This window comes from Taudactylus pleione, unplaced genomic scaffold (genome assembly GCF_031769625.1).
Source record: "Taudactylus pleione unplaced genomic scaffold, aTauple2 ptg000019l, whole genome shotgun sequence".
Taxonomy (NCBI): Eukaryota; Metazoa; Chordata; class Amphibia; order Anura; family Myobatrachidae; genus Taudactylus; species Taudactylus pleione.
Window position 1 is genome coordinate 28,131,502 of NW_028284421.1, and position 27,293 is coordinate 28,158,794.

Consider the following 27,293-nt stretch of genomic DNA (forward strand, 5'->3'; position numbering starts at 1 on the left):
TAATTATTATCTCGAGACGTTCTAGGTACCGAGTAGGAGGCTGATGTAGAGTTGCAAGTAAATCAAGTGTACATTACTAATACGGGAAACGAGTAGAAAAGTAGCGTAATTTCGCATCTCGTGATCCGTACATCTCTGCATCGGCTGCATACGCTCCTGTTATACTACTAATCATCATCCTCAATGTGTACTTGCACCTGCCATATATTAGATGCAAAACAAAAAAATACACCTCCTAACTGGTGTATATAGTACCTCTGTGCTTGTTTGCATGGGATGCATTTGCTTGAACATGTCCTTACAGAACTATGAGAGAATAACCTCTGTCACACCCCGCAGTGTCTCTGCATTCTAGCACTTGCATACACTAATTTTCACTAGATACACTAGACAAACAGGCTCACATTCAACTCTGCACCAGTCCCCTAAACCTCCTCATAGTCACTTCTGTCTCTTAGTGGTATCACAGTTTCCTAGTGAATTGCTGCATTGGTGCAAAGTGTGTCCCATTAGAAGTGTAGGACAGGACTCATCTCAGCTGCTTCAGAGTTTATGCGACATTCAATTATTTTGGTGAAGGATATTTATCTATATGACTCTCCACAAATGAAGGAATAGACCTAAAAATTTGTCTTTTCCAACTTTTATCTCCTTTTAATAATTCTGTACCACAAAATGAATATAGTTTTTTTCAGTGTTCCATAAAACTAGTTCTGCCCATCTCTTCCCAACGGCTGCTGCAAACTTCTGGTCCTCCGCAAATGCTGTAATAATTCGTAGCCAATGTACTTTGGTGGAAATCCAGGCACAGCAGCTCAAATTAAGGCACTTCATAAATTAGACCCAAAGGCTCCACTTTCTGCTAATTAGTCATTTGAAAATTCAATGATCAGTTCAGCCACATTCTCCAGATCACATGGTGGTCACAGCACTTATCTTTCTGTTTCTATAACTGTAATGATATCACTTCTCAAATTGATATCCCCGTCTATGGAGACTATATAAAATACGCTACATCAGTAAGTCCATAAGGCATGGAAGCTTTAGGAAAGGTGCTCAGAGTGACCCAGCGAGAGAGGGCGCAGAGTTAAGTGAATGGGTTTGGAAGGGAAGAGAATGAGATTGAAGGTAGTTCCCACATCAGCCATGCGGTTTATTTCTATCTTAAAATTCTCCAAAATCTGAAAAGGAAAAGCATTTAATTTACAATTAAAACAGCATTAAACATATTGATTATTATTATTGATTATTGCCATCTATTGCCCTGGAGTATCCCGAAGATGCCCCGGGGAGCTGTAAGGGCAGCGTTGTGACCGTCTGAAGCATCCTAAGGACACTTCAGGCGGCACTGTTGCATAGATTCTGGCTGCAGGGTGCCATTGTAGGAACCCTGCTATCCAGATGAGGCTAGCAGAAAAAAAGCTCAGAGGGCCAGACCAAATGATACAGAGGGTCTTATAAGGCCCCTGGGCCTGAGGTTCCCCATCCCTGCCCTACAGGATACATTTAATTGAAAATACCTGCAAATATGTTTGTGTTTATATTGTTTGTGTTTATATTGTTTGTGAATGCCGCAGAATATTATTTACATGAGGAACATCCTTTCTTGTTACAATAGTATCTCTGTAGTTATTGGCCTTAATGTTTCTACATACGTGTACGAGGAAGAGCTGCATCTCCATTTCTGCTATCCTTCTACCAATGCACTGTCGAGGGCCAAATCCAAAGCCTAGACTTCTAAAATGTGTTGATTCGCCGCCTAACCAGCGCTCAGGGGAAAATCGCTCAGGGGAAGGAAACACATCTGGATTGCGACCCATTGCGTACAGCCCAACCTGTACCAATGTCTGAAGGGAGGGAGAGAAAAATGATGTATAGAAGTAATTCATAGGAAGGGTTTTGCTCTCATCCTACATACAGTACACGGTGAGTTGTTGTTGCAAAATGATACTAAATTACACAAAATTGCACGAAGTACCCTTTGGATTCATCCTAATACATCCCTTGCAACATGTTCAAAACTTTGACTGTTTAAAATGCCTATGTCTGGATTCAGAAACGTAATATCTACTACATAAGTATTTTAAGATCTAAAATAGGTCTCTTAATATTTATCTTAGGACACATACATACGGGTCATATTCTATCTGCAAAATAGCAGTGATAATTTCTTTAGCTCCTGAGGCTATAATGTGCCCATGTGCCCTATTAGTACTTACCCCCCTTGGTATCATGTAGTTGCGGAGAACTGTATCCCTCTGGGTGTACCGTTGCAATGTGATAGCCACTGGATGCAGCCTGCCACAAAGAAGGGTCAGTGACACATGGCATGGTTTGCACAGTGCACAGTATATACTGTAACATGTAATATGTAATGGTATTGTTAGTTGTTACCGTTGTACCTGAGTGTTTCCTTTACAGCTGCTTTGACCAATGGGATCATCTTTAACAGTGCTGTGAGGTCACTTCCAGAAGCTGCTCTGGCAGCCAGAACCTCTGACCTGAGCTTCTCCTGCACACCTGGGGCACGCGCTAGCTCATACATGGCCCACTGCAGAGTCATGGATGTCTAGGACAGCAATACAGGAATGGGATAGCAATGGAATATATTATCACTTAATGTCTATACATGCACAACACAAGCTATGTGGAATGAGCTGGCACTATTTCACATTTCCTTTCACCTACTTGCATTAGACTAATTTATCCCAGTGTGCAGCTGGGCCTATTGACAAGCAGCGGGAGCAGTAATGATAGAGCAAATGAAGCAGATTTTCTGTATTCTCAGGACGGCTTCCATAGTAACTGACACATTGTGCTGGGTCAATGCCATTATATAGAAATAGGTTAAGAAACAAAATATATATTTTAGTTCATACAGTAGTGAGAATTCAATTTTATAATAATAATGAAAATAATTCTTTAGCTGCATACACACACAACGATTTTTTTAATGATTATCGTTAAACGATATCGTTTAACGATAATTGATGGCAAAAATCGTTCACTTTCTGAGTCAAACGATGAACGATCATCGTTCATGCGCGTTCACGTTTGTAGTTTGTCGTTTGTAGTTTGTCGTTCAGTCAGACTTGTCAACTCAACGATTTACATTAAGGGAATATGCAAAAATCGTTTGTAGTTCATAAAAATCGTTCATGACATTTAGTAAATGAACAACTTTAGTAAACGATTTTAGTAAATTTTTTCAAGGGAAAAAATCGTTTACTCAAATCGTTCATTAAAAAAATTGTTGTGTGTGTATGCAGCTTTATGAATTATTTTTTAACTTAAATCACTGTGGCAGGCTAAGAATGTTTTTTTTCTTATTTATTATTCTATGGAGTGTCATAGGATACCATACTGGTCACATGATGTAGTGAGCTCTGACTACACTGTGACATCTACCCCTAGTTCTCCCCCCTCTGCCATCACATAACACGCTGAGAACCTGTAACCTCCCATCTTTGTCTGGCAGCCATACTTGTTTTCCCTAAAGAAGGAAATAATGGTTTATTTTATTATGCACCCAAATGGAAATATATATTATATATATATATATATATACACACATTTAGTATTTTCCCATCACTTACTGTATCCACACCTCCAGCCATCAGTTCCGTAATGCTAGCTTTAATGTCCTCTAGTGGCATCTGATCCTGAAGGAGAAGACTAGAAAGGACTCCAGAGTATGTATTATTTGACCGTTGCTTTAGGGAACTGTATATACCTTGTATACAGCGATCAGCTGTAGAAGAGATATGGATATTTATAAAATAATTATTGTTCACTATTTATAGTAAATTAAAATTATCAGTCATGTTATAGAAGATAAGGGACCTCAGACAGAAGGATTTCAAGAGGCAACATGTTTTGATTGCCAGGTTCAGTACATATCTTCAGTATATAGGGGCCGATTTATCAAAGGGAAAGATCCCTAAATCCAGTGGCCATTGCAGCGGATCTGATGCAATAGCTACCCCATGCATACCTTGTTATTGCATGCATAAGAAGAACAGCAGCAGCAGTATGCTGGCTGGCCTTCTATGTTATAGCCATTATTGGGATGGTCATTAAAGATGCAGTACAGAGAAAAAATACTTTATTATTCAAAAATAGTATTTTTTTTTCTAGTTACAGTTATATTAAAATATTTTTTCTATATCTATCTAACATTTATTTTTCCTTTATAATATTTGCAGAATCTGCACCTGAAAGCCTGAGACCAGACTCCATGTACAGTGCCCATGTGCGACCCAGCAATGCCCGAGACCACACTCCAAATGCAATGCCCATGTGCGACCCAGCAATGCCCGAGACCAGACTTCAGGTACAGTGCCCATGTGTGACCCAGCAATGCCCGAGACCACACTCCAAATGCAATGCCCATGTGCGACCCAGCAATGCCCCAGACCAGACTCCAGGTACAGTGCCCATGTGCGACCCAGCAATGCCCGAGACCACACTCCAGATGCAATGCCCATGTGCGACCCAGCAATGTTCAAGACCAGACTCCAGGTGCAATGCCCATGTGTGACCCAGCAATACCCGAGACCAGACTCCATGTGCAATGCCCATGGTTCACATCTCCTCTAAAACTCACTTCTAAAAACTCTCACTTTAGTAAATTTACCCCATAGGCTCTAATAATATTTTTAATTACTGCGATGAGAAGTGACAGATAATATGTCTTTTCAGAGCTATTTATTAATTAGCCTACATAGTCTAGTTTACATTTTTGTACTGTTGCTTACGAAGATCACTAATGTTAGAGTTCTTTATCTTTGCAAAATTTAACAGCTGCAAAAAGTGAAAGAGGTCACTTATTTTCAAGGCATACAGAAGTTTTTCATAAAAGGCCTTGGTTTGTAAGTATTCAGTTAGTTCATTGAAACTTTCTTTGTAGTTACATCAAGCACAGTGAAACCAAACACAAATCAATAAAACACAGGCCCAATGTCTGTTTGCAGTCACGACTTATTTAATATTTAATGAGGGTAGAATAAGCTCTTTACATTAGGAGAAATCAGCTCAGTATAACCCACTGCTATGTAAAAGACAGTATACTTGTGCTCAAGAATATAATAACAGTTGTAATAACATTTAATTAAGTATACTTTAACACTTCATCCCAAAAACTTTGCCTTGACTCAAAATGTTTATATATTATATACAGGGACGCAAGGATGGGGGGAAGGGGGGGGTTGGAGGGGCCCAGAGCAGGGGTCTGGGTCTACCCTCCTGCTTACCTGTCAGCGGCAGCAGCCTCTCTGCTCAGTCCAGGGCATGCTGCTTTGTACTGGGCTGTCCAGGGAGGGAGCCTGCATGATGCACTGATTGACCCCCCTGAAACTGCCCTGGCTGAGGGGCGCACAGCACCCCCCTCTGTGCAGCTCTGTGCGCACATATTGATTTTTCAGATTTTTTGTAGGTGCATAGCCACACCTCCATAATTAGGCCACGCCCCTTACAGTACCTGGGCCCGACCCCGCTCTCTACGGCCCTGAGTATATAACTTGTTCAGATTGTTAAGCATTGTAGGTTAATTATGCATTTTTTGGCAATTCCCAAATCCACCAATCTGTAGCCACTACAGAGCATTTCTTATGAGACTGGGTAGCAAAACATACAAGATCTGTCTACTGAACTGCACCAGATTGATGTAACATAGAGATACACCTCCAAATGGCATCACCATTGCAGACACAGTGGTAAAAATGCCCTGTTTTCCAATAGTCAAATATCACACAGGTGACACAGGTGTACAGAATCCCAAAAAATGAAACATAGTATTATAGACTAATTCTATGCTAAAACCCCAATATAGAATTACATAATATGAGACTTAGGATAGAAGGGATAGATACAAAAATAGTCTTCATATCGACCACTACTTGAATAGAACATCCCTTGAAGTCATAAGCTGGTTTGCACTTACACGTGTAGTTATGCACACACTTACCATGGTTAAAGATAGAATCCCATGCCTTCACATGGTCTGTCCAAACAGATGAGTTCATTACTCTCAACAGCCTGGGAGGAATATAAAGCATTGGGCTGGTAGTGTGGAACATTACTGTTACTGAGTCTATAAACTTCTGAGATTCAGGGTTGATATAATCCTGCAGGAGACCGAGCCGCTGTCCATATAGCACATAGCAAACAGCTGTGAGAACATTATTTGATCAAATTAATTAAAACAGATATAATATAGCTGCCACACAAACTAATTCAATTGTGATATGATATGTTGTGTCGTGCACACATAAACATCTAAAGATGGTCTACATTAACAATGCGAGCTAAATATAAATAATTTGTTTAAAAGAGGTCTATGTAACTTCTAAAAAGTAGTTCAAGTATACATAGTAAATCCCTCCCATTCCTGCAACCAAGATTTCTCCTGGGCTGCACCCCTCCTATGGTACTCACTCCCCCACTCTGTCATACTGTCTACCTGCTAGCTTTGAAAGCAACTGTCCCCAAAGCCTATCAGCTTTCTTCATCTGCTTTGCCAGGCATGTCAAATGCGGCCCAAAGAAACATTTTATGCGGTCCAACAGTGTGGGCCCAAATACATATATTATGTGGCCCATCACTCCTGCCGCGATCGGAGCTGAGCAGGGGTGACTGGGCCACAAAATATTTCTGTTTAAACTTGGAACGCAGGTCTCTGAAGCGATCAGAGACTAAAGAAGCCTCTGATTGCTTCAGAGGCCAGCGTTCCCAGTGATGCAGTTTGCTGGTGCGATGGTGACGTCATGATGTCACCCGCGTCACCCGCAATGTGAGCGGCCTGCCCTGCTGGATTTAGTTAGATCCAGTCAGCGGCAGCGTCTACGCGGGAGCGATACCCAGCGGCCAGCATGAAGAGAGGTAAGTAAGAGAGAGGTAAGTACTGCACAGGGGAGTGGGGCCTGTTCTATACTGGGAGGGGGCACAGCATAAGGGGCACTACTAGAGGCATTAATGGGGGCACTGCATAATGCACACTACAGGGGCACTGGGTAAGGGGCTCTAATACAGGGAGCATTGAATATGGGGCATTACTGGGGGCACTGCATAAGGGGCATTACTGAGGGCATTGCATAAGGGGCACTGCATAATGGACACTACTGGGGGCACTCTGTAAGGAGCTCCAATACAGGGGGCATTGCATAAGGAGGTCTTATAAAGGGGGCATTGCATAAGGGGCACTACTGGGGGCACTGCATAATGGACACTACTGGGGGCACTGTGTAAGGAGCTCTAATACAGGGGGTATTGCATAAGGAGGTCTTATAAAGGGGGCATTGCATAAGGGGCTCTTATACAGGGGGCACTGCATAATGGGCACAACTACAGTGGCATTGCATAAGGGCTCTAATACAGAGGGCATTGCATAAGGGGCACTACTACAGGGGGCACTGCATTGTTTTTATTAATAATAATCTTTTCAAAATTGCATATAAGGCTTTTTTTTTTCTTGCGGCCCACACACTCTTAGACCTTGAATATTCGGCCCGGTTGGTATTTTGAGTTTGACATGCCTGTGCTTAGCTCTCAACAATCGGCCCTCCTGCCTCATTAATTCCAGATCACCTCCCAGTTAGACAGGTATCCCTTATGCTGCATACACACTTGTCGATATACAAAATCGTTATCGTTCAATCGTTCACACTATCGGCCAGAGTGTATGCAAAAAATGACCAGCGATGCACGCTCCCGCTGGTCGTTTACGATAACCTCAGTCGGCTGTACATGCAGCCCAATCTGGGGTTATCGAGAGCGATGCCATGCTGCTGAATACACTTGTCGATGCAGACACCCGCAGACACCCGCGCCGAGCCCGCCGAGTACGATATCGCCGCATACCCACATCGTGCTGTGTATATGCGATATAAGTCTGTGAGATCTCTCCTCCCTGCAGGCCCTCCTTCCTGCACTACCCGTGCACAATATTCAGTACTAAACTTAGGAAAGGGCAATTCAATACCTGGAAACAGAATTTGAGGGACAGATGATCCACAAATGATCATATAACTTCCGTTAAGAATACTGTAGCAAGGGTAACTTAATTTACAATCCCAAAAAGATACCATAAACTCCTTTCAGCACTATTACGCTTCACTTTAAAACCCAGCCTTCACATATAGCTAGCCCCTTACCTGATATTTAAAAATCAAAGCATTTTTAAATTCAATTCCCTAACACGATCCTCTGCCCAAAACAAATGATTAAACAAGAGAGATTCCCCAAAGAATTAAGCAAACTATCAAAAACTAAAAAATGCACCTCCAGCCTGGATGGCTCCTCCACCGTATAGTGCAAAAAAGAAAAATTGGTAAATTCCTCATGCCCAAGCTGTTGGGCCTTACATGGCTTCAACATGGAACCAATGTAGCTATTGGCAGAGTTATAGCTGCAAGAGAGGAAAGAAGGCTGGCAGTGATGTAGTATACATTGAGGTGGGGCTTGGGAAGGACAATGAAAGGAGGTTACTGTAATTGAGGAGAGAGATGAAGTACTGAATGAAGTAGAGAAGAAGTAGTGAATGATAGTTTTAGTTGATACCAAGGAGAGAAAGGGCTGGATCTTGGAGATGTTGCAGAACTGAAATCAGCAGGAATGTGAGAGGGACTCAATATGGGGAGAGAAGGAGAGGGAGGCAGTGGACTTGAGAGTCAGAGGAGAAGGTATTGACTTCAATGGGCAGGAAGAAGGGGGAGGTGACCTGGGAGGGGCACAGTGATTACAATTTTAGACATATTGTGTTTCAGAAAGCAATGGGACATCCAGGATGACTTGTCTGAAAGACAACTTGAAACACAAGACAGGAGGAAAGACAGATCTGTCTAAGATGCGTCCGGCTCAGCATAGGATGGGCATACGAGAAAATGAATAAAGAGGCTTCTGCACATGCGCTGTATGCAGAAACTTAGCGTTTGCATCTGTGAGGAGAGATCCAGCCTCAACCCTAATGCATGGATTGGCATCTTACAGCTTGATGTTGGGAGTTGTAGTTCAGTATCTAAACAGCCACTCCCTGCCCAGTGGCGGATCCAGGGGGAGGGGTGATTGTAGCGATCGTCCCCCTAGCACAGTCTGGATCATGCACTGAGCTAAGCAAGCTGTGTTTGTGTTCAGCCTGTGCTGTGATCGGAGTCTGTGTCATGCGCGGGCAGCCTGCTCAGCTCAGTGCATGATCCGGGGGGGGGGGTGTCAGTGACAGGCTGAGGAGGGAGAGAGCACAGCCGGCTCCCTGCACCCTGCTGCTGCTGAAGGACTGACCGGAGAGACTGGAGAGTACACTGTCATCCCTGCACAGTGGCACTGTCTGTGCGCTACTGACACTGTGCAGAGAGACGTTACAGCCTCCGTCCTACACCGCTGCTATACTGCCCGCCGCACAGAGGGGAGGGGGGATGGCTCCTGCTGTCTTCGGGCAGAGGAAGAAGGGAAGCAGGAAGATGGCTGGGGAAGGGGGGATCAGGGAGATGGTTGGGGGAGCAGGGAGATGGCTGCTTCTGCCCCTGCACAAAGGGGAGGATGGCTAGGACAGGAAGGGGGGTTGCAGGGAGATGGCTGGGGGAGGGGGGAGCAGGGAGATGGCTGGGGGAGAGGGGAGCAGGGAGATGGCTGGGGGAGGGGAGAGCAGGGAGATGGCTGCTGGTACTAAAACTGTGTATTCACAGTCACATAGTATACACATTGTTATAATCAATGTGGCCACAAATAAAAAACTGTAAAGGGGAGGTGCTGGGACAAGAAAGGGGAGGTGCCAATAGAGGAAAGAGGAGGAGTCATAATTAATCATTAAATCGCCCCCCCCCCCCACCCCTACAAGAACAGTCTAGATCCGCCAGTGTCCCCGCCTTTGTATCCATACAGCCAAACACTTGGGAAAGCCTGGGATGGGTGCGGTTATGTTGATATTAATGAATAACTGTCCTAGTATAAGTGTGTCCTTCCTTGTTGTACTTACACTCTAGTGCGAATCGAAAGAGCTCATTGGTCAAGTCAGCAGTCCACTTTCCCCGATCACTCCTTTCCACCTGAGTGTAAGCTCTACGAACAAAATCCTGTCCCACACTGTCCAGAAGTGGCAGGAAGCGATTCATCCCTGCCACAGTAAGGACCTCGCGATTTAGTATCAGTCGCTGACAGCGCCACTCCTCTCCACTCCTGAAACACCAGAGTACAAAGTATGATATCTATATGTAAGATACGTCATTATATTATAAACTACCCTTTTAGATTATAAGCTTTGAAAGGTGTCATGTTATATATAGAATAATAAATTAAAAAAAAGAAATGTAAAAATACTCTCTACAAGTCAACAATATTATTAACATTGAAATATAGCAACATATTATACCACAATTTTAATATAAACAACATGTTCTAAAATATGCATGGAAAGATGATACAGTAATATCTTACACTAAAGACATTTATTAAAGCCTTTATAAAAAAAACCTCTTCATGAAAGCACTACTGGCCTATCCAATGCCTGAAACCACAGGGGATGAAAATAAAAATAGAATACATTCATTCAAACACAAAAAAATATATTCTTCAGCTTCAGCATACCCCTCAATACATCTCCTTGTTGATAGTTTATGTTTTGATAGATATTTTTAAAAAGCCATGCATTCTATTTTATAGTGAACAACCAGAAAAATGTAGTGTTAGGTAGCAGCGACACTTAGTGGTGAGATAAGGGAATGCTGTCTTGATTGCACCAGCTCAACCTAATATACAGTATATGCACAGTAGAAAAATGCAACATAATGTTATAGATAAATAGGCTCACATAGGACTTAAGCTAGGTGCACACTTGTACAATCATACTTGAGATCTGATTCTTTTCACAATTACACTTACGATTAAAAGTCCAGATGAACATGCAGATTCATTTGTACACACTATTACATTGAATATACCATTCTGTCTGTGATCCTCATCTTTTGAAACCATCTGCTGAAATGGTCGTGTCGGCAGGAGCAGCAGCAGCAGAAGTATTGGACAGACCGGTCAATAGTGTACAAACTTCCAGGTTTGTCTGACATTGTACCATCACATCTGATGAATATTAGGATGCTCATAAAACCAGATCTTCAGATTCAATCTGTTTTCTTCCAATAAAACATGCATACAAACTCTTAAGATATCTCATTAATGGGTCGGGAATCGGAAGATCTGTCAGACGATTGTATAGGTGTGTACCTACCTTTAGTTTCCCCCACATAGTAGCGCAAAATGTATTTTTTATTGTATATAATATAATTTATAATCTGTGCTGCGTACACTGGGCCTGATTCTGAGATGGATGGAATTGCAGAGCAGCACACAAGCGACTGTGCAATTCTGTCCATCTCAAATGCAATGCAGCAGGAGGTGTCTGTAGGAAACATACACCTCCTTGCTGCATCTACTATCCCAGCGCTGTGACTGAGGTCACAGCCTGGGATCACCATTGCAATCATTGTGACCGATGGTCACGATGGTTGCTTTTTTGGCCAGGCTGTGGTAGCTGAAGCTTACTGCAGCTTGACCAGGTCCTGGCAGCTGCGAGGCCAGGAAATCTTCATCCACCGATGCAGACCCTGGCATCATCCCTTCCGGAAAACAGGGCAACATGCGCTTCCAGTTCTGAGAAAGGTGGCCAACCATACCCCTGCTCTGCCCCCCAAACACCACAGTATGTCAATCATGCTGCAGCTTGAGGGGGGTCTGCGAGTGGGACCATTCACCATTGGAGATGTACACTAGCCATCGGGTTAGCATACATCTATGAATCGGCCCACTTTTCCCACATGAAGTAGCAATCCCATCGTTTTTCTTTATACAATATAATAGTAAGAATACAACGTATCAAACACATACTGGAAAGTATATAACATAATAAAATGGGAGCATAGAGTATACAGAGAACATAGTCAGTCGTCCAGTGAAAAGAAAGAAACATAACAACACATTAAACAATGTCTGAACCAAACAAATGCACAGATGAAAATGAACCATAAAAAGCATTTCCTAACAGCCCCAACTCTGACTGATCCCCCGGGGGACTTAGATTTAGGCAGCGGGAAGGGGGGGTTAGGTTTAGGCACTAAGAAGGGGGATTAGGGTTAGACACTTGGGGGGGGGAGGTTAGGGTTAGGCACCCCTAAGGGAGGGTTAGGGGGTAGAATAGGGTTAGTAAATACTTACCTTTTGGACAATCTGGATTTTCACCCCTGCCAGGCTGCTGCTGTCGGGATTTGAACTGCCGGCCATGCGGCCGGCGGTAAATCATACTGATTCCGTATTTGTCATTTACAATCTAGAGGCAGGGAATCAATGCATCCTTCCCATGAGCCAAGAAAAGATGCCGTCCTAGGCTCTTTAGGCTCTATTCAATTACATGTGACTTTCTCACATCCATGAGTAAGTGCAGCTACATGCCACGAGTATGGGGGTGTTATTGGGCAGCAAGGGTGGCTAGTTGCGCTTCTGTAGGCAGTGTTTCCACACTGTTACAACAGCAACTCGCCCCACTCGCATTTAATTGAATTGACCCCTTTATGTAAAATAGTCCCCAGCTAGTCCATACGCAGTGCATAAAATAATTTGTAGAGATGGAGGATTTTTTTTAATGTACATGTGTAATATGCGTTTATGAGCTACCGCAGACACTAATAACAGCAACATGTTACTCTCGCCCAGCAACTGATTGTTAGCCGGAGTGATCCCTACTACTGCCCATTCTGCAGAGAGAGGGTGATAACTGAATAAGCATGTGAGAGCAAAACAAGCAACCCATTCGCAAAAATAACGAATAAGAGGGCATTCCCACATACAGGGGCAGATGTATTAACCACCGAAGCGGCATCAGCGCACGTTATGTGCGCTGATGCCACTTCTCCCCCATGTATGATTGATCTCAATTTTAGCTACAACTTAAATTGTATTTTTTTTTTTTAAATGTTTAACAAAAACAATTACATTTATAGTTTTTTGGTTACTTGGTTAATATTCTTCCCTACATATATAGGCATTGGAACGGGGGGGGGGCAAGGGGGTAGCGGACGGTCAGGGGCTGTGCTTTATAGCAATAGGCTGCACAGAGAATGTGTAATATGAAGTCTTTAAGTTAAAAGACTGCACATTACACCTCCTCCTCCTTGCAGTGCTGGGGTTGTGCAGCCTATCGCTATAAAGCACACCCCCTGATCGCTCGCCGCTCCAGTCCTGTCTTCTGCTGCGGCCCAGCAACAGGTAAGTTGGAGGGAGGAAGGGAGTAGGTGGGGTAGGGAGAATTATATATGCCCCGCCCCCCATAAAATCGTTCCGATGCCCCTGCATAAATATTATCCAATTTTGAACTGGAACTGAGAACTGTTATTCCTAGATCTGTACGTTCCATAATAAAGCAATTGTACAATTCTCCCCAACCCCCCACACTTCCTCCCTCCCTTCTTTCCCCAATTTTTCCTTGAATCCTCAATACAAAAAAAATAATAAACATTATTTATACATATTAGAAATTAATCCACTTCACATCTCATGTCAGAAAGTAGCCATTATTAGTTTAATTAACATCCATCATCCCCACTATTCACAAGGATAGCAGATGTCATAATTGGGCATTAAAGTCATGCCAGGACAGTGCTGTTCAGGTAGTGACTTTGCCCCATTTGACAGCTCTTTCACCACTTGCTTAATGCAGTGGTGAAGCTGCTTGTACTACGCTGCTGTGCATGTGCAGCAATCTGTCCTCTCCAGCGATACTCTAGTCGGCAAGCTACAGCAGCTAACTCCATCTGAAGATAGGCTGAATTAATTGACTGACTGAATTTTAGTTCAACACAGAAAATTACTGCCTCCAATGGGTCTGAGTCAGAGTTATATGCTAATGCCACAGCTGCTGCATATGTCTACACAGCTGCCATGCAAAAATAAGCAAATGTCACAGCCGCCCACCTGTATTGAGACGCCCACCTGCGGCTTTGCAAATCCAAGCACCTGAGTAAAATGTTGCAGCATCTGTGTACAAAGACGCAGCATAAGTCGCAGAGCACTCAATTCTTGCAGTCCTGCAGAATTGCCGTGGGACAGTGGCGGAACTTCATCCCAGGTGCCCGGAGGCAAGATAAATATTGGTGCCCCCCCCCCAGCACTTATGCCAACCCCAGCTGCCGTCGCCCCCTAATCAGTTCCCCCAGTAGTGGTCCCCCTATGCAGTTCCCGCCTATGTAGTGCCCCCCAGTAATGGTCCCCCTATGCAGTACCTCCAGTAGTTGTGCCCCTATGCAGTGCCCCTGGTAGCAAGGGCCCCTGTAGTGCCCCCAGTTGTAATGCCCTTGTAGTGCCCCCAGTAATAATGCTCCCTGCAGTGCCCCAATAGTAATGCCCCTTGAAGTGCCCCAGTAGTAAGGGCCCCTGTAGTGCCCCCAGTTGCAGTGCTCCCAATAGTGCCCCCAGTAGTAAGCCCCCTGTAATGCCCACAGTAGTAAGCCCCCTGTAGTACCCCAAGTAGTAAGCCCCTGTAGTGACCCCAGTAGTAAGCCCCAGTAGTGCCCCCAGTAATGCCCCCTGTAGTAAGCCACAGTAGTGCCCCCTGTAGTAATGCCCGAATGCCAGTAATGCCCCCCAGTAGTGCCCCCTTTAGTAATGCCCCCCTGTAGTAAGCTCCAGTGTTGCTCCAAGTAATGCCCCCTGTAGTAAGCCCCAGTAGTGCCCCCAGTAATGCCCCCTGTAGTAAGCCCCGGTAATGCCCCCTGTAGTAAGCCCCAGTAATGCCCCCTTAGTAAGACCCAGTAGTGCCCCCTGTAGTAAGCCCCAGTAGTGCCCCCTGTAGCAAGCCCCAGTAGTGCCCCCAGTAATGCCCCCTGTAGTAAGCCGCAGTAATGCCCCCTGTAGTGAGCACCCCTGCGCGCGCACACACACACACACAAAAAAAAAAACAATACTTACCTTGAACCCCGCTCCAGTGCTGCTGCCGTCCGTCCCCGGCGCCCGCTCCTCGGAACTATGGGAGTGACGTCATGATGTCACTCCCATAGTGCATTGTGGGACTCGGCAGCCAGAGCTTAGGAGTGAGCTCAGGCTGCCGCTGGCGCCTGGGGGGGGGGGGGGGAAAAGGAGCCGGGCGCCTGCTTGTAACACACTCAGCAGGCGCCCGGCATATGGAGGTCAACGGGCGCCCGGCATATGGAGGGTCCCCCTGCACCGCCCGTAGTTACGCCAATGGAGGTGGAGCGCTGACCAGCGGCGCTCCTTCTCCATGCAGTGCCCGGAACGGCCGGGGGACAATGGAGCCAGGTGCCCCCTTCAGGGCTGGTGCCCGGCGGCAAATGACTCCATTGTCTCCGGGAGTTCCGCCACTGCCGTGGGAAGTGAGAGGCTGGAGCCATGTTGTTTACATTTTTGCAGTGCTCCTAATAAATACTATGCCCCTTGTAATATGCAGTGGTGACCTACCTGCAGTGACACCCGGTGCGGGGAGGGAGTCGCCGAAAAGTGGGCGAGGCCTCATGGACCGGGGGTGTGGTCACGTGGGAAGGGACATGGTCTTGTGGCCGAACCCCCATGGTCCCATCACCGTGCTTTTTTCTAGGGGGCAGGGTGGGGGGCTCAAACGCAGGCATGTCACAACTTTTCTAGGGGCTTGTCCCAGCCTACGACTGCGATACCAGACTCAGTTTTTAAGACTCCGACATCTTCGTTCCATTGCCCATAATCGACTGATGTGCGTCCGATGGTTGCCTCATTGTACATAAGCGCGGATTTGCAAAGCCGTCGGTAAGCTTCTCAATATGAATCCTGGCGGTTGTGACATTCGCATATTTTCACACATCAGCTGTGTACAAAGGCGCAGTCACAGCGGCATTTGTGCCCATTGCTGAATCAGGCCCATAGTCAGAAGCACACAATTAAAAATGATAGTCACAATTCCATATGTGTTGAAAACTCACTTTAGTAGCACTCCATATTTTTTATTGCGATAATCACGGTATTCAAACCATGGCTGGACCCTGAGACGCTCAGGATGTATGCCTTCAACCTGGAATAAGGTGGCAGCGTCCTCTGGATGTTGGATGCAGACGCTGTCATATGTTCCCAGAGACTCCCTGTGTAAAGAAAACAAACATTGTCTTATAACCTTCACAAGTGTCTCTATGATATCATAAATCTCTTTCATTCTTCTCTTTCCGTCATAAAAAAACAGATATCACTCTAACCCATCTAGTCCCAATGCCATAAAATGCATTACGGAAGATTGAAAGCAATATTTGCATTAATAAATAGGCCTCTATTAAGATGCACAGCTATCTCTCATTCTGCACATTCCTCTACATACAACACGCAGCTGTCTCTTATTCTGCACATCCTTCTACATACAACACACAGCTATCTCGCATTCTGCACATCCCTCTACATACACAGCTGTCTCTCACTCTGCTAATCTCTCTATATAAAATACACAGCTGTCTCTCATTCTGCTCATCTCTCTACATACAACACACAGCTGTCTCTCACTCTGCTCATCTCTCTATATAAAATACACAGCTGTCTCTCACTCTGCTAATCTCTCTATATAAAATACACAGCTGTCTCTCACTCTGCTCATCTCTCTCTATAAAATACATAGCTATCTCTCACTCTGTTCATCTCTCTATATACAACACACAGCTGTCACTCACTCTGCTCATCTCTCTATATAAAATACATAGCTGTCTCTCATTCTGCTCATCTCTCCATATAAAATATATACCTGTCTCTCACTCTGTTCATCTCTCTATATAAAATACATAGCTATCTCTCACTCTGCTAATCTCTCTATATAAAATACACAGCTGTCTCTCATTCTGCTCATCTCGCTATATAAAATACATAGCTATCTCTCATTGGGCTCTATTTATTAACATTATATTTACTAAAGTAAAGTGAAAAAGGCAGTTACTATAGGGCAATTGGAGTAGAATTTCCTAAAATTCTACTCCAACCCCTAAGTATCACTTATTTTTAGTAATCAGATTGCATTTCCCATAATTGTAATGGGAAATGTGATCCGATCAAAGTTACTAAAAATAAACTGTAAAAAAATACCGGGGAAAGCCCTGTGATAATAACGCCATTATCCAGGGTCTCCCCCAGTTGCCGAGCTCCTACTCTGCTCTAAAAGGCAGAGCAGAGCCGGGAACCGGCTCCAGTGATCAGCTGTGTGGTCTAAACAGACCGCAAGCTGATCACTGCAAAAAAAAAAAAATAGTAAAAAAAAAAAATTCACATACCTGACTCCATTGACCGGTGGTTGGTGCTCCGGTGATGACTCCCCTCCGGACAGCTGGTCTCCCATGCTGCACTGTGGCCCGCTCATCAGCTGACTGGGTCATGGTGCAGGATGGGAGATCAGCTGACCGGAGGACATGGAAGACATCACTGGAGGCCGGATCATGCAGGTAAGTGTAATTAAGGGAGGGGGGTTCGCGATCGCAGAGGGTGGGGCTTAATGATGGGTGCGGGGCTTAGCGCCGGGGGTGTAGCAGCGGTGGCTGGTCGGCGCATGCGCGGGGCACTGGTCACAGTATTATTTTGCAAAAATACCGTGACTAGTGTGCGGAGGGGATTCGCAGGGACAGAACTTTCTCGCAAGCTATGTCCCTGCAAGGGATTTGTAGTACATCCCTGTGATATTGCCTGAATTCGCAATGCGAATTCAGTCGGTAATATCACACGACACTACACATTACTAATGCGGATTGTAGTAAATAGAGCCCATTCTGCTCATCCCTCTACATACAACACACAGCTGTCTCTCACTCTGCTTATGTCTCTATATAAAATACATACCTGTCTCTCATTCTGCTCATCTCTCTATATAAAATAAATAGCTGTCTCTCATTCTGCTCATCTCTCCATATAAAATACACAGCTGTCTCTCATTCTATTCCTCTCTCTATATAAAATACATAGCTGTCTCTCACTCTGCTCATCTCTCTATATACAACACACAGCTGTCTCTCACTCTGCTCATCTCTCTATATAAAATACATACCTGTCTCTCACTCTGCTAATCTCTCTATATAAAATACACAGCTGTCTCTCATTCTGCTCATCTCTGTATATAAAATACATAGCTATCTCTCATTTTGCTAATTCGTCTACATACAATACACAGCTGTCTCTCACTCTGCTCATCTCTATATAAAATACACAGCTGTCTCTCACTCTGCTCATCTCTCTATATAAAATACATAGCTATCTCTCACTCTGTTCATCTCTCTATATACAACACACAGCTGTCACTCACTCTGCTCATCTCTCTATATAAAATACATAGCTGTCTCTCATTCTGCTCATCTCTCCATATAAAATACACAGCTGTCTCTCATTCTGCTCATCTCTCCATATAAAATATATACCTGTCTCTCACTCTGCTAATCTCTCCATATAAAATACACAGCTGTCTCTCATTCTGCTCATCTCGCTATATAAAATACATAGCTATCTCTCATTGGGCTCTATTTATTAACATTATATTTACTAAAGTAAAGTGAAAAAGGCAGTTACTATAGGGCAATTGGAGTAGAATTTCCTAAAATTCTACTCCAACCCCTAAGTATCACTTATTTTTAGTAATCAGATTGCATTTCCCGTAATTGTAATGGGAAATGTGATCCGATCAAAGTTACTAAAAATAAACTGTAAAAAAATACCGGGGAAAGCCCTGTGATAATAACGCCACCTGAAGGTGGCGTTATCCAGGGTCTCCACCGGTTGCCGGGCTCCTACTCTGCTCTAAAAGGCAGAGCAGAGCCGGGAACCGGCCCCAGTGATCAGCTGTGTGGTCTAAACAGACCACAAGCTGATCACTGCAAAAAAAAAAAATAGTAAAAAAAAAAAATTCACATACCTGACTCCATTGACCGGTGGTTGGTGCTCCGGTGATGACTCCCTCTCCGGACAGCTGGTCTCCCATGCTGCACTGTGGCCCGCTCATCAGCTGACTGGGTCATGGTGCAGGATGGGAGATCAGCTGACCGGAGGACATGGAAGACATCACTGGAGGCCGGATCATGCAGGTAAGTGTAATTAAGGGAGGGGGGGGTCGCGGGGGGGCCGCGATCGCAGAGGGTGGGGCTTAATGATGGGTGCGGGGCTTAGCGCCGGGGGTGTAGCAGCGGTGGCTGGTCGGCGCATGCGCGGGGCACTGGTCACAGTATTATTTTGCAAAAATACCGTGACTAGTGTGCGGAGGGGATTCGCAGGGACAGAGTTTTCTCGCAAGCTCTGTCCTTGCCAGGGATGCGAATTCAGTCGGTAATATCACACGACACTACACATTACTAATGCGGATTGTAGTAAATAGAGCCCATTCTGCTCATCCCTCTACATACAACACACAGCTGTCTCTCACTCTGCTTATGTCTCTATATAAAATATATACCTGTCTCTCACTCTGCTCATCTCTCTATATAAAATACACAGCTGTCTCTCATTCTGCTCATCTCTTTATATAAAATAAATAGCTGTCTCTCATTCTGCTCATCTCTCCATATAAAATACACAGCTGTCTCTCACTCTGCTCATCTCTCTATATACAACACACAGCTGTCTCTCACTCTGCTCATCTCTCTATATAAAATACATAGCTGTCTCTCACTCTGTTCATCTCTCTATATACAACACACAGCTGTCTCTCACTCTGCTCATCTCTCTATATAAAATACACAGCTGTCTCTCACTCTGCTCATCTCTCTATATAAAATACACAGCTGTCTCTCATTCTGCTCATCTCTGTATATAAAATACACAGCTGTCTCTCATTCTGCTCATCTCTCTATATAAAATACACAGCTGTCTCTCACTCTGCTCATCTCTCTATATAAAATACATAGCTGTCTCTCATTCTGCTCATCTCTCTATATAAAATACATAGCTATCTCTCATTCTGCTCATCTCTCTATATAAAATACATAGCTATCTCTCACTCTGCTCATCTCTCTATATAAAATACACAGCTATCTCTCATTCTGCTCATCTCTCTATATAAAATACACAGCTATCTCTCACTCTGCTCATCTCTGTATATAAAATACATAGCTATCTCTCATTCTGCTCATCTCTGTATATAAAATACATAGCTGTCTCTCACTCTCTCTGTTCATCTCTCTATATACAACACACAGCTGTCTCTCACTCTGTTTATCTCTCTAGTCTATATAAATCATACTTGCCAACTCTCCCTGATTGTCAGGGAGACTCCCTGAAATAGAAGCAATCTCCCTGTCTCCCTGAAGAGTCTAGTAATCTCCCTGATTGCACCTTATCCCCATAATGAATCTGGTATATAAAAAAATCTATACATTTAAAAGGTATGATTAGTACCATTTCCCTGCATTGGTTGTAACCTGTAAGGCACAATGATCCCTATGGTTACATGCATTTTCTGAAAAGTATCAGTGTGTTTTCATCAACAAATAGATCTTACTAACTGCTTTTGGGCTCATTTACATTTGGATGTAAGTCAGGTTTGTGACACCCCTATCAGATGTAGCAGTACATGCCCACTTTACAGCCGTGCTCATAGGTGTTGCTTTCACAATCTCCCTGAAATGCTTTTTCAAAAGTAGGCAGGTATGATATAAATTACATAGCTGTCTCTCACTCTGTTTATCTCTCTATGGGGCCTATTCATGATGTTAGTTATTGGGGTCCGAACAGACCCCGATAATTAACATTCTAATTCGCCACGGCCACGGGAGCAATTCAGCATTGCTCCGGCGCGGTGGCAGCTGATGTGAAATCAGCTGCCCCCGCGAGCGGCTTCACTGCTCCTTTTCACCTGCTCCTGTGCTTTTTCACCTGCTTTTGTGACAATTAAGTGATGATGAATAGGCCCCTATATAAAATACACAGCTGTCTCTCATGCTGCTCATCTCTCTATATAAAATACATAGCAGTCTCTTACTGTGCTCATCTCTCTTTATAAAATACATAGCAGTCTCTTACTGTGCTCATCTCTCTATATAAAATACATAACTGTCTCTCACTCTGCTCATCTCTCTATGGGGCATAGTTATGAAACAGATTTTGCATAAAATCCTGCAAAATGTACATATCCCCTGGATGTATTACAGGGGTTCTGCAGCATATATCTGAGATATCTGCTGAGGTTCCCCCATTTCTGATCGTAATAGCAGCCCTCATAGGTTTCTATGGGGACTGCTATATTTGCCAAGCTCCGGAATGTGAAGCATTTAGGAGCTTTAACTTGTTAATTAACGCCATCTTAAGGTGGTGTTAGCCATTGTAGCCAATAGACTACATATCGCATAATTTACCAGGAGAGATCGCACCTTGTACAAGAAGTTTAGGAGACCCTTTCCCACAGCGCGCACGTGCACACACACATGAAAAAAAACCATAGGGTGGCTGCTACACAGGGCAGTTTCTAGGGTCTGAGGCTCCCAGTGCGAGCAGTCAAAATGCGCCCTTTTTACTGTCGACATTCAGAATGTGTCGACCTACTGAATGCCGACCTTTTTTAGATAGTTGACCAATCGACTGACATCCGTTCATCCATCCAGCTATCACTTTTGTTCTCTTCTATTTCTGATTACCGGCTGTACTCCAATTATAATATTAATTAATTCTTCTGGTAGTGGCTTATAAATCGTAGGCTGACCCCTACCGCACAGGAGAAAGGGTTCCAATACCTGTATATAGGTCCAAAACGCTGATAATTTTCCACCATGAGATGATGAATATTGTGGAATCCGTCCTTTCTCCAGAAGTGATACAAACCTCTCCATCCTTTCTTCCAGTCACCAGGCAGCTGGTCATAGGGCAAGGGAGTTGCTCCAGTTTTGTTGCTGACCCCTGCAGAGCCCTCACTGATCAGTGAATGATACTTTGATAGCCCAGAGGTAGAAGGACGAACACACAGCCTACGGATAAGTAACATGTTGACTGTCAGTTGGAGTGTGCTGGGGTCTCACTTATAGAGCTGCAGAAAACGTGAAGGACACAAGGAGGAGAGTGAGGGACATGTCCCTGAGCTGGGGGAGATTTCAGGGTTATAGCTGTATACAGAGAAGGGGGAGAGCTTTTTCTAGGAGGGATTGTGAATGAAAGTTCTATGTCTAAAAATGCATTTACAATAACAATAAAAGCATTCTGGCTTATAAAACTAGATTTATTTTTTTTTGAACAGGAAGAAACCTGAAGAGCTTTACCTTAGTTCAGATATATAACAAAGCAATTAATTTATATTCCCATGTATTTTAAATAGCTATTACATAGTTCAAAAGATTACTTAAAAGCATGCCTGTAGATCATGCTTTACCTTTGCACAGGTAGAACAGTCTAGGGCCAGAGCACATGAGTATTGTTAGGTGAAGCTAGGTTTATGTCGCCAAGGGCAAAGACTCAGCTCGTTTCATTAGTAAATAGACTCAGCCTTGGCTTGCTTGAATACAGATGTTAAAATTGTAAAGACTGAAATGTTTGTAGGCAGAGGGCAAAACCTATTACATTAAGATGACGGCACCTGCTGCAGTTATTCTGTGGTTCTGGGGTGTCCTCGTGTTTCAATTAGGGATGTGTGCCGGACAAATTTTTTACTGGATTTTGATTTGGCTCTGATTCGTTATCCGATTTTGGACTTGGATTTGCCAAACCTGTCGTGACTGGTTTTGGATTTGGATTAGGATTTGGATTTTTTACAAAAATTGCCAAAAAAAGCTAAAATCACATAATTTGTTGTATTATTAACCTCAATAACATTAATTTCCAGTAATTTACAGTCAATTTAGACCACCTTACTGCTTACAATATTGTTTCACCATTTTTTGCCAAAGGCTGCAGTGAGCTGGCTGGTTACTAAGCGACAGGGCAGCGGCATAGACACCACAGTTTAAGGCACATTTATGAAACATTGCCACACAGCAGTGGCAGAAATGAAAGGTAGTGCAAGATGGAATTGTCCTTGGGCCCTCCCACCCACCCTTATGTTGGATATTAAAAAGGACATGTACACTTTAACAAAACAAGCATTTCAGCGACAGGGACTGCCACTTTTGTGGCTGTAGTGCTTGGCTTGTTTGGGCCCCCACAAAACAAGCGACCAATCGGCTTAAGGCAACAGCTCTACAGTGGCAAGATGTCACCATCATTGCCATCCTCACTCTCATTAGTGTGTACAGCATCCTCACACAATATTAATTCATCCCCGCTGGAATCCACCATTACAGAAGACTCTGTACTGTGACGTAATTGCTAGGAATGGTCTTCCACATAGAATTTCCAGTTCATTTTGATGAACATAATCTTTTCAACATTTTGAGGAAGTAGCCTCATACGCCGTTCTGTCACAAGGTTCCCGGCTGTGCTGAAAACTCTCTCTGAGTACACACTGGAGGGTGAGCAGCTTAAGTAATGCAAAGCCAATTCATACAAGGGCCTCCAAATTGTCTTTTTTTTCTTCCAGTACTCGAAGGGACTCTGTGACATGTCTATTTGTACGGTGTCATGAAAATAATCCTCCACCATTCTTTGGATGGTGATCGTATCAGATGGAGTTATGGTAGAGGTGTCACTATTGTTAGGCAATTCTTTTAGACCCGACCAGATGTCAAAATGTTGGGGTGACTTATCTGCATCACCACTGGGTCTTTTGGGAAAGCTGTTTTTTTTCTGGCTTCTGCTGAAGAAACTGAAGGAGGAGACGTTGTAGTGCTTGTGACTCTTGCCAACTTGCTCACCAGTAGCTCTTTGCATCTTTTAAGATCTGGGTCAGTTGGAAAGAAAGACACAGCATACAACTTAAACCTAGGATCAAGCACGGTTGCTAAAATAAAGCGATCAGATTTCAAGATCATGGCCACCCGTGGATCCTAGTGAAGCAAATAAAGGACTTGATCTACAAGTCTGGCATACTTTGCGGATTCGCTTTGTGTAATCTCCTACTTCAATTTCTCCAGCTGATTTTCCAAAAGCCTAATTAGAGGAATCACCTTACTCAGGCTAGCAGTTTCAGCACTCACTTCACATGTGGCTACTTCAAATGGTTTGAGCACCTTGCACAAGATATAAAGTATTCTCCACTGTGTTGGGCTAAGGTACATTCCCCCTCCTCTCCCAATGTCATGGCTTGTTGTATAGCTATGGATGGCTCTTTGCTGTTCCTCCATCCGCTGAAGCATATAAAGGATGGAGTTCCACCTTGTTACCACCTCTTGCTTCAGTTGATGGCAGGGCAAATTAAACTGTTCTTGCAGGTGCTGCAATCTCCTGCATGCTGTTGCTGAATGCCGAAAATGTCCCAAAATTTTTCAGCCCACAGACTGTATCTCCTGCACGCCCGTCATTTTTTTAAAAAACCTGCACCACTAAGTTGATTGTGTGAGCAAAACTGGGGATGTGTTGAAATTCACCCAGCTGTAATGCTTTCACAATATTTGTGGCATTATCACCCACCCAGTGGGCTGTCACAGTCATGTAATATTTAGTTTGTACACTACCGCTTGTCCGCATATCTGTGGTTAAGTGGACAGTTGTTACAATTGTATTTTGTAGGGCAATAATTAGGTTCTTTTTAATGTCCTGGTACAGCCGAGGAATGGCTTTTCGGGTAAAATGAGATGAAATTTGGTACCGAGACACAGGACCTCAATTACTGTAACTTTGTAAACCCCACTGCATTAATTGTTGATATTGGACGCAGATCTAATACTAGCATAGCTGTCATGGTATCAGTGATCCACTGTGCGACTGGGTGAGAGCTGTCATACTTGCTTCCCCTTGCAAGAGATTGTTTAACAGTTAACTGTTTTGTTAAACTACTACTATTAATCTTTATGGTCCACTTCTGGGATGAAGATCCACCCCCAGCAGCAACAGCAGGTCAAGCGCTCAAGGATTCTTCTGAGGAGTCCTGAAAAGGGGATGAGTCACCTAGCAAACTGGATGCCGGACTACCTCTGATCATTACTGTGGATATTGCAGATGAAGTTGTTGGCTGTGGAGATTGCAGATGCTGGGATCTAGTAGAGAGAAGGGAGCTAGCTGATGCTGGACTGCTTCTTGTTATTTTTTATATTTTTTTAGCACCAGTTTCTTATGTTATAAAATACTTGTCAAGAGCTCACTGCAGATGATGTAATAGCGTGGAGGTTCTTAGATGCTTAACGTCCCTACCTCTACTTAGTGTGTTTCCACAACGGCTACAGATGGCTTGACAAATTTTGTCAGGATTTGGGTAAAAATAATTCCAGACATAAGAGGTGGATTTATTGGCATGATAATGGTCTTCTTCTTATCATGGCCAAGAGCTGCTTCCCCCGGTGCCTGGCTTACACAAACAACATCCTCATCCTCAATATCCATAGTAGTGCCAGTGTCAGCTACAGAAATATCCCCCTCATCCTCTTGCAATTCCACGTTGGCATCCTCAATTTCTATGTCATCAGCAATACTTATGCTGCTCATCCCCACAAATACAGAGGGAGCAGAAACTGTGGAAGGCTGCTTCTCTGAAAGGTCACTCTCACACATAGCACTCGTGGAGACATTTATACTCTCTTCAGGGATTTCTGACATTTGTGTTTCTGAATGCATAGTTTGATCTAATGCCTTAGTGGTTTTCAGTTTTTTTACACTTCTTCTAAAAAAAGGTCTTTCATTGTCATGAGAGGCAGAGGATGCCTCACTGACAGTTGCAGAACCACCACTCAGAAATAAAGGCCAAGGCCTGAGCCTTTCCTTGCCACTGCGTGTGATGAATGGTATGTTGCCAATTTTCTGATTTTCTGCACTAATCTTTAGAGGTTTTTTTGTCTGTACCCCCATGAAATCTAATTTTTTTCAGTTCAAATACCCTAATTTTTTCAAGCCTCTATGCCCTTGAGCATCAGCTTTATATGATAGTGAAGGATTAGTATCGTCATCATGACTGGTTCCAGCAGCTGCAGTGCTAGCATTTGCTTGCTGCTTCTGCTCTCCTCTCGGTTGGTTGTCATGATCCATAATGATGAAGACACTCAAGTTGTACAAAAACTACTTACTACTACTACTACTACTAGTAGTATTATCTATTTACTAATCACCACTTACTGTGAAGTCACAGTGCTTGTATACACAGAGGGCTAAGGCCCAAGTAGTAACGGTGCTTGCATACACAGAGGGCTAAGGCCCAAAGAGTCATGGTGCTTGTATACACAGAGGGCTAAGGCCCAAGTAGTCACGGTGCTTTTAATTTATACACAGAGGGTTACTTCCCAAGGAGTCGCGGTGCTTGTATACAAAGAGGGCCCAAGGAGTCACGGTTCTTGTATACACAGAGGGCTAAGGCCCAAGTAGTCACGGTACCTGTATACACAGTGGGGCACAGCACCAAAAAAGGTTTTTTATTTTACCTTTTAAACTTTTAACTTTCTTGAAACTTTTTTACTTTTTTAAACTTTTTTTTTGTACAAACAGCCACTTGTGAATCTCGACACAGCCACTTTAATCAGCAGAGTATAGCGCAGCATACATCAGCGTGCAGTGTGCCCCCTATACACAGTCACTTTGTAAGCACAGTCATGTGTAAGTCTGGACACTGTCACTTTAATCAGCAGAGTACAGCGCAGCATACATCAGCGTGCAGTGGGCCCCCTATACAGTCACTTTACCAGCACAGCCACTTGTGAGTCTCTGGACACAGCCACTTAATCAGCAGAGTATAGCAGCATGCATCAGCGTGCAGTGTGCCCTCTTACACATCACTTTGCCAGCACAGCCACTTGTGAGTCTCTGGACACAGCTACTTAATCAGCAGAGTATAGCACAGCATACATCAGCATGCAGTGTGCCCCCTTACACAGTCACTTTGCCAGTACAGCTACTTGTGAGTCTCTGTACACAGCCACTTTCAGCAGAGCAGTGCGCAGCGTGCGGAGTGTGGTAGTGAAATGGCACTGAGTACCTGGTGTCGGCGCCTTATGTAGAGGTGAATTCTCGCGAGAATCTGACATCAGGGGGATGATGTTCGGCCTCGCAGTGGGATCCGAGTCAGGCGGGAACACCCGAGCCATGGCTTGAGTGGACTTGGATCCCCGCTGTTCGGAGCGGTTCAAATTTCACAGAAACCGAACCACTCATCCCTAGTTTCAATTGAGCAAGCAGACTCCTCTGTCTCAAGACTCAAAGGCAGGGGTGAATTGGGAATTTAAAGTGGCCCTGGAAAAAAATCTGAAAGTGGCCTCATAGGTGGGACCGAATCAACTGTAGGCAGGCTCGACACAAATGTAGGCAAGGCTACACAATGTAGCCACATT

General features: G+C 44.0%; 1 protein-coding gene across 1 annotated transcript; it reads right to left on the reverse strand.

The window, feature by feature from the left end:
• Window positions 1-830: 830 nt before the first annotated feature.
• Window positions 831-21,940, reverse strand: CYP11A1 (cytochrome P450 family 11 subfamily A member 1). The gene is made up of 9 exons (XM_088443968.1): window positions 21,693-21,940; window positions 15,945-16,100; window positions 9,968-10,167; window positions 5,966-6,169; window positions 3,597-3,751; window positions 2,403-2,569; window positions 2,220-2,298; window positions 1,656-1,847; window positions 831-1,181 (listed from the first exon to the last, which is right to left on the reverse strand). The coding sequence occupies exons 1-9, from the start codon at window positions 21,938-21,940 to the stop codon at window positions 1,044-1,046; spliced, it is 1,539 nt and encodes a 512-aa protein (XP_088300094.1). The 3' UTR covers window positions 831-1,043.
• Window positions 21,941-27,293: the final 5,353 nt, after the last annotated feature.